The sequence below is a fragment of the Alosa alosa genome, chromosome 21 (genome assembly GCF_017589495.1).
Source record: "Alosa alosa isolate M-15738 ecotype Scorff River chromosome 21, AALO_Geno_1.1, whole genome shotgun sequence".
NCBI classification, from domain to species: domain Eukaryota; kingdom Metazoa; phylum Chordata; class Actinopteri; order Clupeiformes; family Clupeidae; genus Alosa; species Alosa alosa.
In genome coordinates, this window is record NC_063209.1 from 2,693,824 (window position 1) to 2,709,808 (window position 15,985).

A 15,985-nucleotide genomic window follows, 5' to 3' on the forward strand; every position below is an offset into this window, starting at 1 on the left:
ATTAGTTAAAATATCAAATGCTTACAGATCTAGCTGGTCTCACAGTGTCCCCTAGTGTTCAAATAGTCAGATTTCTCAGATCAATATGGTAACTGTGAGAAAGTAGAACGACTTACATTCATTGGGAAATTGTACATTTATTATTACCACTTTCAAACAAAACCTGACTATTATAATGTAAACATACTTATTACAAGCCGATATTTACATGTGAGTGTGACAATACTATTGTGTGAAATGATATACATGAAATCCAAACAACCCAAGAAGTGAAAAGTGAGTGTTCAACTCTGGAGGCTGGCCTGTGCTGATTGGAGTTCAACTCCCATCATTCCCAGCTGGTAGTCTGAGGTATTACCTGATGTGGAGGTGGAGATGGCCTCCAGTGTTTGACAAGACCCATCTTCTGGACAGGGTGCCAGTCCAGGGCCAGGGCTAGAACCTCGATGGCCCAGGGACAGCATCCGCTTGCTGCCATTTGGCTGCAAGCTCCCTGCGGAGCCCCGGTGTGTGGAGCCGCCGGCATACACCTGGGAGCTGGCGTAGTTGTGCACCCGCCCCCTCCACCCGGGTTGTCTCCCCTCGTGGCACTGGCACCTCAGGATGCGGATGAAGGCCAGCTTAAAGGCCCGGCTGTAGCAGGGGTAGATGATGGGGTTCATGCAGCTGTTGAAGTAGCCCAGCCAGAAGATCACCTTGAAGACCAACTCAGGGGGCCGGAGGCTGTTGTTGAATGACACTGCAGGAGATTGCGTACATGGGTTACATTTTCAGTTCTAATGTCTCATAGTCTACAACACAGAAATACAGTATATGAGCATTTGCCTATACACTCAATAATTGTATTCTTGGCATCCGTTGTGCAAAATCCCTTAAATACTCATTACACGCTTGGTACGGTTTTCTGTTCTATTATCTACTGATGCTCATTGCACTATTTCTGCAGCAGGTGGCAGTATGTTCAAACCATGAAAAACACTGCTGGCTCAGCAGTTCTGTTGTAAAACCAGAGGCTATTTCCAAGAAGTTAACAGGGAAATCATTTTATGCCCTGATTGTGCTTTTTTAAAAGTCTTTGATGTTGATCTTGAAACACTGAAATGCATTGTTTCCCACTCACAGAGAACATTGTCATCCTCCTTGTGGAGTTTCACAGCATTACATTGAATGCAAACAGAATTACATCCACATTTCAGGTGCAACTGCAATAACTGGCTAGAAGGATGAAAGTCTGATATCTGATAACCATCTCACCCACATGGTGGAGGAATTTGCATGTCAAAGGGTCTGAGTGTAAACAATGATGAGCGCTCCTCAGGGAGGATATGTGCTCTTGGCAATACAACATAGCACAATCATCATTTCCTGAGTGCACTTAAGTTCTTCAGTTCCCAAATGATTGATGACAATTCAGCCAAAGTTTTATATTTTCTCAGTGCAGAGTATGACTTATTAATCAATTAATTACTTTAGTCCCCATAAGGCAGGCGTATCCTTACATGTCACTGCAGATTAAGTCCAATTGATGAGTTTTTCCATAAAACTACGGACGAACAAATAATGGACAGAAAATACCATTTTCTTTTTTTAAATCACCTGACCACTTTACAGTAGACCATAGCTAATTCACAGGAGCGTGTGGAGGGAGGTTATGTGACTTGCTGCACAGAGTTCATTCCCAACAAGTCAAGAGCATGAGGCCAATGGTCTAAAAGGAAGTGAACAGCCAAAGCTGTCACATTCCAGTAAGAGAATCATGACTTTGACTCAATATAACAGAAGAAAAAACAAATGTAAACAAACTCTGGTGGATAAGAGTTGGTAGCATTGTAGGTAGGTTGTGTAATTGATGGTCTTGCACATTGAGTAAGCAAACACACCTAGTTATAGTCGTCTAACTGGACAGGTCTCTCCTGCCTCCCCATATTAAGTACCACTAACTTGCATGTTACATAATCTCATTCACTGTGGTTTCCAGGGGTGAAAATAGCATGTGAAAATACCAAAATTGAGTGAAACCCCATTTATCTCCACCCAGACATACAGATATGGCTACGGTCCTGAGAGAACGACCCAGGATGATTCTGTCTTTTTGTGTGTGTGGTTTATATGGTTGATATTGTAGGTCAGACTGGGAACTGTGCATAACAACATTTTGGTTTGTTTGGCAGATTTTATGTTTAAAATAAGACGGCTTGCATTCATCCACCCACTGACCAATTTGTAAGTATGGACCATTTTAAACGTAGACATAAACAGATATTGAAGATTGTGTCCCTTCCTGCCCTTAAAATAATAAGTTAGTGTTAGTAAATAGTGTTGCTCCATATCAAAGGAGAAAAAATAGAAACAATGTGGAGAGTCAATAAATAGATTCAAGATGTATATTTGCCTACACTATACAAACTTAAAAGACCTTTACACCTCCTTCCTGAAAGAGACAAAGTGAAAAACAGAAAAACAATAGATACCCAGGGAGGCAACAAGGAAACATGGCATCCTGTTTTCCCTCTCGCTGGTTTTAAACACTGGGTGTCGTATCTTCATTGTCCAATTGTAAGTTATTCTGTCGGAGAAAGATTATATACTGCTGATGCAGTGACTCAGAAGAGATACTGGTACCAGTTTTCAATGTTTCAACAGTGAGGTGAATTGAATCACTAGTTGATATCATAATCTGCATGATTGATATTGTCAATTGTGACCAATTGTAATGTTTAAAATGGTCCATACTTACAAATCTGCAATCATTATGCTCTCAGTGGAATGTGTCAGCTTGAGTGATGTAAGGTGTTGTTTACATTTCTGAACGAGGTACTTACAGACGGAGACATGAGCATGAGAAGAGCACGCCACTAATGAACACTTTCAGCAAAATGTCAGATGCATGGAGATGTGTTTGCATGTTAATAATCAAGTTCAACCGTATTCCATATGCCACTGAAAGTAATCAATTCCTTTGATCTCCATCATGGTGAGTGGCAAGTTCCCATGCACAAGCATATAGGAGAATCATTAAAGACATCAATAGAAATCCCATGCAATGACATATAAAATGACACGGCATGTGACCTCGGCTAAGAAATGGCATGTAGGGGAATTATTTTAAATAATGATGAAAGACCTCCTCCTACAAATACCTCTGCAAGCTGAAATCTGTGTATGGACACGTGAAATCAAGGGCCAGATAAATCAAGGGCCAGATAAATGGAAAACAGCTGCAAGAGGCAAATGCATCACAGCCCTGTTGCAATGGTCTCACTCCATTCCTGCAGCGGTGTTGTGCAGCGGCTGTGCACAGGAGACTGCAGCTGTATCTGCCCTCTGTCCATCTGCACTTCCTCACCTGCACAGCCATGGAGCTTGGCACTGGGATATTGAGTCCTCAGGATTCCTTTCTTTTTTTAATTACATTTTTTAGAGTTATTAACATTCCACAGAAAAGGATAACAAACTCCATTCATTCGGAGATTCTGTTCTGTCCGTGCTGAAAACATTACTTCCTATATACCAGGCAATACAGCAGAACAGCTGTGACCTTGGGGCCAATTGCCTGAAGGGCCAAGCCACACGAAACAAGCTAAAAGGGTGCTTTAAAACTATTAAGCAATAAAACAGATTTATGTACATAACCCTTGGTAGCATGGACTTTCTCTGACCACAACAGCCCCACAGCACAAGTGGCCTGTCAGAAAAAAATGAACTTTTAATTTCCTCTGAAAAGCATACAAAAACCACACCCGCAAGGCACTAAGGAAACATGTCTGCTTTTTTCCCCCTTAACTTTTAAGGGTGATCCTGGGGTTAAACAGTGGCCTAGTATATCACACAGTGTCAAAGTGGTAAGACCAAGGCTACCATAGAATTAAAAGAAACTCAGTCAACGGCAGTGTAAAGTCCACTCAAATCTTATTTTAGTGGAAAGAGTATAACTTCATTAAAAGATCTATAATGACAAAGATGGACTTGAACATATGTTCTGAGATGCCTTATTATAGCATGTAAAACTTTTGGCCTTCCAGGATATTTAAACGTGAATATTAATACTTTATTCACCCTGAATGAAACTGTATAGCTCAAATTGTATACATTACTTTAGTATTTGCTTTGCTGGATAGGGAGAAAATATTTCATCCATGCAAACTAACCACATCATTCAGTATTTGTAACAGAAACCCATACCTACCAATGGGCAAAGAAAGGAAGAATGGCAGCCAGCAAAGGGTGAACATCCCGACCACAACACCAAGGGTTTTAGCAGCTTTCTTCTCCCGAGAGAATTTCAGGACTTTCACTGTGAGAGAATTCCTTGCTTGATGCCCTTGACTTCTGGCTCCGCCACTGCCATCCTGCATCTGTGAACCTCTGTGAATCCTAAGGGTCAGTTCACTTGAATTCAATCTCTCTCGCATGACTCCTGCTTCAAGATTTTTGGTGGTCCTTTTGACGACTACATAAACTCTGAAATACATAACCAATATGACTATTAATGGAATATAGAAAGAGCCCAAGGATGAAAACAGCGCATAAAATGGTTCCTCTGTGATCAGACAAATTGTGGGTTCTGGCGATGGCGGTTGCTTCCATCCAAGAAGAGGGCCAATGGATATCACTAGTGATAATATCCATACACCAACCATAGCAAGAAGTGCTCTGCGTTCCGACACAATGTTAGGGTATTGCAAAGGGTAGCTCACTCCGATGTAACGGTCGATAGATATCACACATAGACTCATTATAGACGCAGTACAACATAGCACATCAAGAGCAGCCCAAATGTCACAAAATATCCTCCCAAAGACCCAGTAGTCCACAATTTCCAAAGTTGCAGACACTGGCAACACGGTTGTGCCGAGCAACAAGTCTGCAATTGCCAAGTTGATGATAAAATAGTTCGTAGGGATTCTGAGATGCCTGTTGCAAATCACCGACAATATGACTAAGATGTTCCCAACGATGGCTAAAATGATAAAGGTGCCCAAAACCAGACCAAGGGGGACAGCTCTCCAAAGCACCAGGCCAGTCTGACTCGTTCTGTTTGGCGAGGTGGTGTTGGTATAGTTCTCAAGAGAGTGGGTTCCATTGTAAAGTTCATAAGAGTCGTTTTGCCAGAGGTTTGTTGCATCCTCACTGACATTTCTCATTTTGACAAAAACGCCATAGCAGTCCGTGTTCCAGGACGTCTGATTGAATACTAACTGGCAGCCTATTGCGGTCTCATTGCGCACGACATTCCCCTTTACATAGACTCCATAATTCAGGCATTTGACATAAAAATATGGCTGGCTTATTAGACAAAATCGAGGTCTAAAGTTACTTGTTTCTGGTACGAAATTAAAGTCACGCATCTAACCAACCTGACCATCTTTAAACTGCATCCAGTCTCCGAGGGAGAGATGCACAAGCGCTCATGCAGTGCACCTCCTCTTTGCGCTCATACAAGAATCCCACAGTAACTGAGGGAGTGACGTAAAAATCCGGAGCCTTACGTTCAGACAACAGGCGGTGTACATATAAGAATTGTGGTTTTCCCACGTGCGTTTTATTTGAAAGACAAATCGCGTCTAAAATGATTATATTCATCAGCTCATTAATGCAGATCGACTGTGACATCCTTAGCCATGACTTTGACAGGAGAAACCCATGTGAGATGCAGAAACATTATGCTGATAAGAACAGTAAATCATCTCTCAGTGTGCATGAGAATTTAATATTTGAGGCAGTGGTAATGTTTAGTCAGAATTAACTGAGAAAAAGCCTCTCTATGCATGCATCTAACATAAGCTTTACAACTTGGGTTGTAAATTAAAGAATCTGAGTTGCTTTGAATCGTTTTCATGTGAAACTGCATGGTAAATATGTCATGTAGAGTCTTGTACTCTCAATACAAGATTGCACAGGACTGAGGAGTACTATTATTCCCTCACTTTGTCTCACAATTAAAGACATGTTTTGAATAGCTCATTTAATCAAGTGATGCATGAACTCAAAAAATTGCTTACATAAATCATATCATGAAGCATCCACCAGAAGGTAACCGATACAGATCAAGACAACATACAACTGAAAGCTTTGCAGTCGCTTGCAGTCATGTGACAGCATGGAAAAGAACTCCACTTTAATGCTTTGGTACCATAAATGGCAGCTCAGCTCAGAGATATAGCAGCAGTTCAATCTTCCACTCAGATCAACTCCCCACAGTTTTTGTATTACTTTCTCAGTTTCTCTCCTCTCCTGGGCCTTGGTCATATTGGCAACACGGTAGTAGCGACTGGGCCTGCACAAATGTGTGTGTGTGTGTGTGTGTGTGTGTGTGTGTGTGTGTGTGTGTGTGTGTGTGTGTGTGTGTGTGTGTGTGTGTGTGTGTGTGTGTGTGTGTGTGTGTGTGTGTGTGTGTGTGTGTGTGTGTGTGTGTTATGGGTGGGGTGGGGTGGTTTGCATTCATTTTACAGAACCTGTCCTGTGACAAGGCTGCACAGTGAATAGTATACAACTTTAGATTTGTATTAGATTCTGTGTACCAGATTTGTATTCAGGCAAGACCCTTAACTTGTGCCAATACTGTAACAACTGAACCTTCTTTCAGTTAAATGTTTTGCAGTCACTTTTGACAGAAGTATCTACGCACACAATTCAGACACCATAATGAGACCTGGGACCTAAGAGACCTCCAGTTTCCCCAAGCAATCCAGTTCAACGAACAAAGAAAGCTAGAGGCCATATCTTCAAAATAACAAGTTCAAAATAACAAGTTATATCTTATCCACATGCATTAGAAATCGGGTAAGAAGTTCCTCTGGTGTTTGGTTCAGATTCCTTCCAGTGTAACCAACCAATTTATGAAGACTTACAGGCTTAAAGGCTTACACTTTTACACAATCCAGTAAGTGCTTGGCTGGAAACGTATGCTGAAATTTCTTTTACAAAAACTAAGCTATAGGCTTATTTACTGTCTTAGTACTGGGAGTTACTGTTTTGTTTTGAGACGTGGCAACTACCACTGTTACAAAACTATAATTTAGTGGGAGTGGCAGTGTTATAGTCAACTTACGTCTCTGAATCTGCTCAGACGGCATATTTCTTCCAGGTATTAAGGTACGTGCCTTTACAGACTGCTCATAAATGGTTGACGTAAATGTCAAATAATATAGGCTACATTAAGAAACAATGCGTATCGTCTGAAGTAGTGTAGCGTGGATCGGGTTTGACCAGGGAAGCGAAGATAGAAGTAGTGTAGCGTGGATCGGGTTTGACCAGGGAAGCGAAGATAACGGTTCACAACATGGCATGGCGTTGCGCAAAAGTAATTTGCTTTCGAGCCTACTCTGCATGCCTTTTTATCACAGATTAAAACGGGACGACATGTATGCACTTCCTGTCTTGTCTAGCCTTGTGTCCGCACACCAAAACTTGTTTTTTATTTCGTGCGATTATGTAAAGTAGCAGCATTAGTGAGTAGTCAAATTGAAAAGCAACCTGCATCTTATTCTTCATTTTAGTTTACCGAAGCTGAAAAGTATATGATTCAGGAGGCAGTGAAAACATAATAGCCTAGCCCTATATGCCAACTAATATGGCTGTCCTCTGTAGCCTACTGTAGGTCTGGTCAGAATGGTGAATCTTCTTCAATATCTCCTGCTCCTCTGTGGTTGTCATATATGCCTCAGTGTCAATGACGATTCAGTCCCTAATGAGGTGGGTCCTCCTGAGCTCAACGAGAACAGTGGGACTCTCTACGCTACCTGCAGAATGCGGCCGAATTCCAAACTTGCCACTGGCATGCCAAAAATTTATGGGCATGTGATGTTCAGGCAGGAACACGCTGACGATAAGATTAAAGTGGCGATCAATCTACATGGTTTTCCAACCTCTGACGGACAGTTCAGAGCCATCCATATTCATCAGTATGGTGACCTGACTGAGGGATGCTCTTCTACTGCTGGCCACTACAACCCCTTATCAGTTGACCATCCACGCCATCCAGGAGACTTTGGCAATTTCCCGCCCTCCAACGGGAAGATTGTGCAGACACTGGATTCTGATGCCACACTTTTTGGTGGCCTGTCAGTTCTCGGCAGGTCAGTGGTGGTCCATGCAAAGGAAGATGACCTGGGTCGTGGTGGAGATGCAGGAAGCCTCCTTCATGGAAATGCTGGAGAGAGGCTGGCGTGCTGTGTTATTGGGATGGCCAGGCCTAAGGTGTGGGACCGCTTTCAGCAAAAGCGCAGACGAGTGTGATATAGAAACTGACTGGACGTTCACACGTAACACTATGGACCACACTAAATACACCAATGTGCTGTATACAATACCTGTCCATACTAAGTGCAATACAACGAAGTTCATGTAATGAGAATATTTCACTGTTTTCTGCCTCTGGGTTCTTTTATCAGACTCTCAAGGGCCAGACAATTTTGCCTGCTATCATTTGTAATAAAGGCCCTGATACATTATCTGAATGCATAGGGATGCTTTAAAGTTTTTAAAGTCTTTTTCATCAAAGCATAACTGTAGCTCTTTTCTTTAACAATATCTACATATTGCATCTTTACTACAACAAGTTTGAACAAAGGTATCCCATATACCGTTGCTTACGTTGAATTGCACAACACAAAAGAAAACTGAATTTGGGATTTTATCAGTGCATGAGCCTTCAATCCTTGAAATAAGACTCCTGCAACCATCACTGTGGTGCACTACATCACTATGATGGCCTCTGAGAAATCCTTTGTACAAGATAAAAAACAATCCAACCTCATTTGAAAGAATTCAGACCATATATTTCTTGGCACTTATTTCAGAACCTGTTCGCTATATCTCCATGGTTTCCTCTAATAAGCTCTTGATTTTGTATCATGAACCCTTCAATAAATTTGATGAGATCCATATGTGTGAGACATTGTTCTGGGAGAGGAGGACTGTGGGCATGACTGGAGTGAAGCAGGCTGAGGCAGAAAAAGCACAGAAAGTCAGAATGGGCTTAACTGTGCCTCCCACTGTCCACGCAAGGCCAGATAAAGCCCAAAGCAGATCAAATCTCATCCAGCCCAGTTGGTTTGTTAACCACCTTTTATTGTTTGTCAGGTGTTCTCGTGTGCCCACTGGCCAGCAAAGCTGATGTTGATTTAATGGGCCATATTAAGCAATAATAATTCAGGCAACAACTGAAAAACAACATGCCCTCGCCCTCGTGGTGGTTACTGATGAGACCAGACGATAACTGACAATACAACACACATGAACCTTCCAATTAAGTCTGTAATATATTTGTGAATTTCATCATTAAAAAGACTATATAGCTATCTTGTGCAATATTAACTCTCTTCTGCCCCTTCCCGGCCACCTGCACTAAAGAATTGCTGAATTAGATTAGACATGAAGATTACTGGGATATTGACACTTGAAAGATGTAACTTATTCATATGAAATGAATGTGTATAAGTTGTGATAAAAGTATTTTTGTCTGTAGCCAGGATTTGTAAATTTATCCCACTGATCTGAGTTCAGTGGGAGTATAAATAAAGATAGTATGGATTGTGGGAAAAAGGAGCATGTCAGATATTCAAAATTCCAGAGGTTAAACATGCTTCCTGCATCCAATTTTGGGCATGATTTTTGGGAGGCTGTTTCTGTACTGGATTCATAGCCATTAGCAATTGTGATGTAAGTAACAGTGGGTGCTTGAGATCATATCTACATTCATCCAGTTTACTGTCTGCTGTTCTTACAATAGATTTTCAATGATTAATGTGTTTCATGCTAGCAAACTATCAACTATATACTGTAAATCCACTATTAATACCACAAACTTCAAACTCAAGCTTCATGTGCACATATGGTCATTCCTGTTGTATTGTACTTATATGTGAATAAAGGTCCTCTACAAAAGGTTGTTCCAAAAGGACCCTGTTCTTCTCAGGTTATGGTTATGGTATTTGGTTATGGTTATGGTGTTTGGTTATGGTTATGGTTATGGCATTTGGTTATGGTATTTGGTAATGGTTATGGTTATGGTATTTGGCAGACATTTTGTCCAAAGTGACATACAGTATTCTAGTAGAGTTCAAATAGAGTTGAAAAAGTAGTAGTAATAGTAATAATAGCAAAAATATCAATAACAATATGGAATATGAATCATTAAAGTAATGAGTTCATATAATGAGCTGTTCTATGCTGATAATGCTTACTGCTGCACTTTCAGTCCCTATGACATCCATCAGGCAGCACTCACATGCTGTGTCGTCTGCCAAGAGGACACAGATTAAATGAACTTTTATGGAAGTTTATAAACATCCAAAAATAAAGGTTTTGGAGATAGCTCTCTTGACATCTGATGATGCCAAGCTCCATTATTACAGGGGCGGGGATATTTTCATCCTGAGAAATTTTGAATGTCCTGAGACAGAGACCAGGAAAAAAACCTATGGGCAAATTTTGGAAGAAACAAGCTATTCCCTGTAGCTACGCTGAAAATACAGACACTTGGCTGTGATGTCCCAAGGTTAAAGGAATCATAATATAATGTAATGATGACAGCAAACTATCTCTAACTCTTCAGCACTTGTCAATCATCTCGAAAGTCAGAAATGCAGAGGGGGAAGACCAGCCAAAGCTTATCTTTAAAGAATCTCAGTTTCACATAACTATTAAGTTACACACAACTCAAAATTGTCAGCAAAAACAACTGTTAAACTGTATAGTATTGTATTATATAATAATTTCACAAAGCACTAGGCCTATTTGGCAAACAGACATGCCCTCTTCTTCCTACTCTCTGATTGGCTATCCCAGCTTCCCACAATTCTCATGGGCACAGTGATAGGCTGGTGCGTCAGGAAAGGGGCAGAAACTCCATCTATTGATCAGATTTGGCAAAACCAGAGTGCGCATGGACTCTTGTTTATACACAAAACTCCAAGTCCCTAATGGGGAACTGAGAATATGTACTAACTTCCTGTTAGCCACCAAAGCTATTTTGAGCAGTTGCATCAAGTGATGTGATCTATAGGACTCAATATAGGGTACATTTGATTATGTGTACAATCTGATACAGTCCATAAAAAGCAAAAACAATACATTTAGGTTGACACAAATGAACATTGTCTATGAATCCATAGACATGTGATTCAGTTAAAGAATGTTTGCTGGTTGAAATGATGTTCCAATGTGAAATGGAATAATAAAATCTTAATCTTAATAATAATAAAATCCCTTCCCAAGCCTCCAATCTGTGATTGATCTAAATTCTTTAGTAATTTCTAATTTGGCTCTGGATTCAGCCCATAAAATAAAAATAAATAAAATACACAGGAGAATCTAAGAGCCTCCTCAGCTTATTTCCCATGAGAAAAAGGCCTGGCTCTGCCAAGAAGGCAGTTAATCACAGCAGACACTCTCCAAAGTCCCTTTCACCTCTCCTCTTGTGTGGTACACTGGAAAACAAGAGACAGTCTCTGTCCATCATCCTGGGACAGACTAATTGCTAGTTAGGTACATCCCTAGTAGCAACACCAGAGTTCTACCCAACATGTCCAAGCAGATCATGGTGCCACTCATGGGCATGTTTTATGTGATGCGTTGCTTTATTCCACCTTCTCCTTTGTAGTTTCTGAGATGATCTTTGGCCTGATTTAGAAATAAAGGATAATATTAAATTTTTTGATAATAGGTTATGCATGCCTACACATGAGTACATCTGGGAAAAGTTGTGTATTTCCTTGCTATACAAACACTCTTGTTGACTTACAGCCCACTATTGAAAACAGCTGTGTTATCTACAAACATTTTTGAAGGTCTTGTTTCAGCTTCTCAAAAATCATCATGTCATTTCAGTCTTGAAAGCTTTAGCAAAGCCTGAAACAATGATTTGTCCTAAAGTGAAAATATAAACAAATGGGTGGTGAAGCTGTGGCGCATGGACTTAGTCTAGCATGAACCTCTGACATCTACTTGCCGACAATTCATGTTATATGTGAGTATTTTAGTATGGAGCGCATACTTTGTGAGCAACACATCCCTGAAAAAGACAAGTTTGTCTGTGATACTGATTGCCAAAGCTATACACTGACTGGTTGAACATAATATCTGTAGGATTCATACCATACAAACCTTCCAGATTTGTTCCAAATGTGACTGGCTTGAAATATACTGCAAAATTAACTCTAAATATTTGGGATAAACAAAACATATAGAGTATCTAATACTGACTTTCTCACAATAAGGAAAATCAGGCTATAAGAGTTTCTGACATATGTCAAAAATATTCATACACTGCAAAAGGGCCTATTTCAATACTTTTAGCACATGTCACATATTAGCACCATTGAGACCCATGCTCTCTGGGAAGGTTCAAAAGCATTGAATTAAATAACAACAGAAAAGTTACAAATGATAGTATTAAAAGGATTTGACTGTGTGTTCTCCAGAGTGTTTTATGTTTTGCTCAGTGGAAAAATATTATTACACTACCACTGTTTCTTGGTATTCAAAGCAGACCTCCAACCTAATGGACTGCATGTCTCCATGGTGTTTCCAAGGAGTTTCAACAAGACGTCCAGAGGGCGTTTTTTTCTCTTAACAAAGCAGAGGATTGTGCAAGCGAGAAGGAATCACATCCCTTGATGTGGGAAGCTTTTTTCTCTTCAGTAGTATTTGGGGCATGAGGCACAGGAAATTGAATGTGAACACAGACGGTTGTACAGAAGTTCACACATAAAAAGAACAAATAAACTTACGGCTATGTAAATGAAACCGACACATTATAAATTAAAATGGACTAATTTCAATGTAATTGATATTTGAGTTTAAATCATTTTACTCCCCCAAAGGAATTCTTATTATAATAATAAGGAGTATAAATATAGGAATATTAGGAATTCTTCTTCTTCTAAAAGGGTAATTGCTAAACTCTTTACATTTGTGTGTATGTGTGTGTGGAGGGGGTAGGTGTGTACGTGTGTGTGTGTGTGTGTGTGTGTGCGTGTGTGTGTGTGTGTGTAAGTGTGCACTTATCTGTGTGAAAGAGAACAGTGCATCAGACTTAATTCCATCAGAATTCATGCAACACTACCTGGCTTGATCTTGCAGTAAAGTATTGAAAATATGAGAATGTTAAGCCTTGAAGAACATGTTGGCTTTTCAATCGATGTAGCCATTATAATAAAGGCTTTTTCCAAGTTCCTTCCTCATTTTCACCCTCCTTGGAATGCCTGGATTGCTCTCTTTTTCTTGGAAGGATTGAAAATATGTTGGCAATAGTCTCCTATTTATAGACATAACATTTACATATCAACTCACTAAAAATAGAATTTTTAAATCTTTTCAAATTAAAATAATAGGAATGAATAAGTAAAGACGTTATTAAACCTTCCATTACAAGATGCCAAAGCTAGGCCACTCTGATGATGTATAATGGGTTATCATAAAAAAACAGAAAGCTGTTTCTGAGACTCTCTTAAGGTCTGTAGTATGACCAGTTTTAGCAACATTTGGCTATTAATGCATCAGAGGGGAAAGATGGGTGGATGTTCCTTTTTTGGATATTTGGAGGTTTGCAAGTAATGATAAACTTAAGAGGCTGGGAAAATTTGGGGTATTAAAAAGGCAGCAGGAACACCACTGAATGATATCTAGTGCACTATGGAATATCATCTCTCACAACTTGAGAGGAGACAAGTTTTAAATAGGAAAATTACTGGAAATCTTAGTCACTTTTAAACGTGATGCTAGCAGGCGAGATGCTAATGGTCTAATCTGATTCAATGATCTATGCTAGGCTGGAGCTAAAAGTGGAATTGCCAGACTCAGAGAACGGCTGGATGAACTGGAGAAAGGTAAAAATCAATTGTTTAACTCAAGGGAAGGTGGAAAATTAGTGTAATTCCCCAAATGGTGGAATATCCCTTTAACATTAAATGTATCTTCCTCTACTAATAGATTCCCAAGCTATTATCATTTGATGGCCTTCTGGTGACTCATTGAGTCATCAGTCCACAAAATGGTTATAATCACAAGAGCCAGAGCAGCTGCTAAGAAAAATGAAGAGATAACCTGTTCATGCATGCCAGGGTTAGCTATAAACACTGTGTATTATTATTATAAATCAGCCATTTGGTTTTGTTGATTGAGAGACAAATTTACAATACGAGTATGATACACCCATGGGTCTGTGTGTATTTGGCTGCCTGTCACCTGAGGTTAGGGCAAATCTCCCAGCAGCTTTCAGCGACTTCCCTGACACACAGGTAATCATAGATTGCACCAAATTTAAATGCCAGACTCCGTCCTCACTGCTATTGCAGAGTGAAGTGAGTGTAATGTTAAGTCACTGCACCATGAAAGGCCTGTTAAGGGCTGGGTTAAAGATAACCCAATGTTGGGTTGGTCCTTATCTGACTCTACCGCTGGGTTATTTTTGGGTTATTTCTAACCCAGCAGTGTTTAGAGTGCAGTTAAGAGTTCTGAAAAGACGTCTGCAACCCATCAATGCCTTTCTGTTTTGATGAGATAAGATATGGTGAGATGACATGATGTGACACAATAACACGATATGCATTTATTTCCAAACGCTATTGCAAACGGGTGTATTTAGCCTGCTTTGAAAATATACAAAGTGACTTTAAATACCACATCATCTGTCCTCAGTGCTCGTCAAAGACCTGTGTGAGGAATGTGAGTTCCCACTGCATGGTAGCCCTAAAGTGTCCTATGTGAGGAATGTGCGTTCCCACTGCATGGTAGCCTCCCTGCTTAGCCCCTGACCTCTGAGGAGATCATTCCTCTTTCCTCCTTTATTTCTCTCAGAGCCTCCACAGCTAAAAGCACCACACCAAAAGCCTAAATACAGACATCTAGGGACTATGGTCAGATATTTTAATATTAATAGTATAACGTACCTGACTGTGGATAGATAGATTGCCTTCTAATCCAGGATAAGTAAAAAGAAAAAAAAACACCATGCCGCTTCCCTGTCACCACAGTTTGCCTCTGCGGTCTTCTCTTCCTCCCCCAGCATCCTCTCTCTGTTTGCATTTCTGGACCCCTTGATCTCTGTGGGAACGCACTACAGTGTACATCCAGTTGTGTTCCACATCTATTTCAGGCCTAATTAAAATATCATCAGCATAGGGCTGATGTACATGGTCAGAGGTGGCTCGGCTTTTTTTTTTTTAAAGTTAATGAAAAATTGAAGGGACCCATGATGGTGATAAGTGATTTCCTCCTTTCTAATCAATTACTCTTGCCCATCCTCTTCTCAGTGTGAACTGAAGACAGACTAAATCTGTTATTAAAGAAGTGAATTTGAAAACATGGAGTAAAACACACCATATGCTAGAGCTCACGTGGTTGTTATGTATCCAGAACAACAACAACAACAACAACAACACACTACAACAACACCTTGTTTCCAATGAGGGCTCAGATGTGGTTGTAAAATTATACAACTCTCATTGTATCTCACAATCTGTCTCGTTCTATCCTGAAAAGGATATTAGCAATTAAAAAATAATTTGAAACAGGTTAGCCAGTGTGGTGAGATGGCGTGATGTTGCCAAAATTATGCAAATGACAACCACAGTGCTCTCTGTACACAACCCAATCCAAATTTTTAGTAAAGTAAAAATATGTGACATGGAAAAAACATAGATAGATAGATAGATAGATAGATAGATAGATAGATAGATAGATAGATACTTTATGATCCCCAGGGGAAATTCAAGGAACATGGACTTCACTGCTCTGCAATTTGCTTTTTATCATTGACAAAAGGTTCCTTATATGTGCTATATGAAGAGTTGTGCCATTCATAAAGTTTTTCCAATCCCAACATGAGACTAGGGAGAAACCCAGTCCAGATGGGAGTTTGGAGTAGTTGTTTCCATCCCCAAGTATTAATCTTGCTTCTGACTCTGTTTACATTTGGACATTCTTCCCCTGCAAGTAGTGCAATAGGAGAGTGACCCCATGGGAACATGTTGTTGAGTCA

General features: G+C 40.2%; 2 protein-coding genes across 2 annotated transcripts; one reads left to right on the top strand and one right to left on the bottom strand.

Annotated features, from left to right (window-relative positions):
- Nucleotides 1-52: 52 nt before the first annotated feature.
- LOC125286536 (alpha-1A adrenergic receptor-like) lies at nt 53-5,347 on the bottom strand. Its single transcript, XM_048231702.1, has 2 exons — nt 4,187-5,347; nt 53-739 (listed from the first exon to the last, which is right to left on the bottom strand). The coding sequence occupies exons 1-2, from the start codon at nt 5,142-5,144 to the stop codon at nt 285-287; spliced, it is 1,413 nt and encodes a 470-aa protein (XP_048087659.1). The 5' UTR covers nt 5,145-5,347; the 3' UTR covers nt 53-284.
- A 1,712-nt stretch (nt 5,348-7,059) lies between these two features.
- sod3b (superoxide dismutase 3, extracellular b) lies at nt 7,060-9,870 on the top strand. Its single transcript, XM_048231504.1, has 2 exons — nt 7,060-7,095; nt 7,591-9,870. The coding sequence occupies exon 2, from the start codon at nt 7,612-7,614 to the stop codon at nt 8,236-8,238; it is 627 nt and encodes a 208-aa protein (XP_048087461.1). The 5' UTR covers nt 7,060-7,095; nt 7,591-7,611; the 3' UTR covers nt 8,239-9,870.
- The last annotated feature ends 6,115 nt before the right edge of the window (nt 9,871-15,985 follow it).

Coding starts and splice junctions, on each gene's coding strand:
- LOC125286536 (XM_048231702.1), bottom strand. CDS start 5,144: ATGAGAAATGTCAGTGAGGATGCAACAAACCTCTGGCAAAACGACTCT. Junction 740..4,186: donor CTTCCTTTCTTTGCCCATTG/GTAGGTATGGGT, acceptor AATCTCCTGCAG/TGTCATTCAACAACAGCCTC.
- sod3b (XM_048231504.1), top strand. CDS start 7,612: ATGGTGAATCTTCTTCAATATCTCCTGCTCCTCTGTGGTTGTCATATA.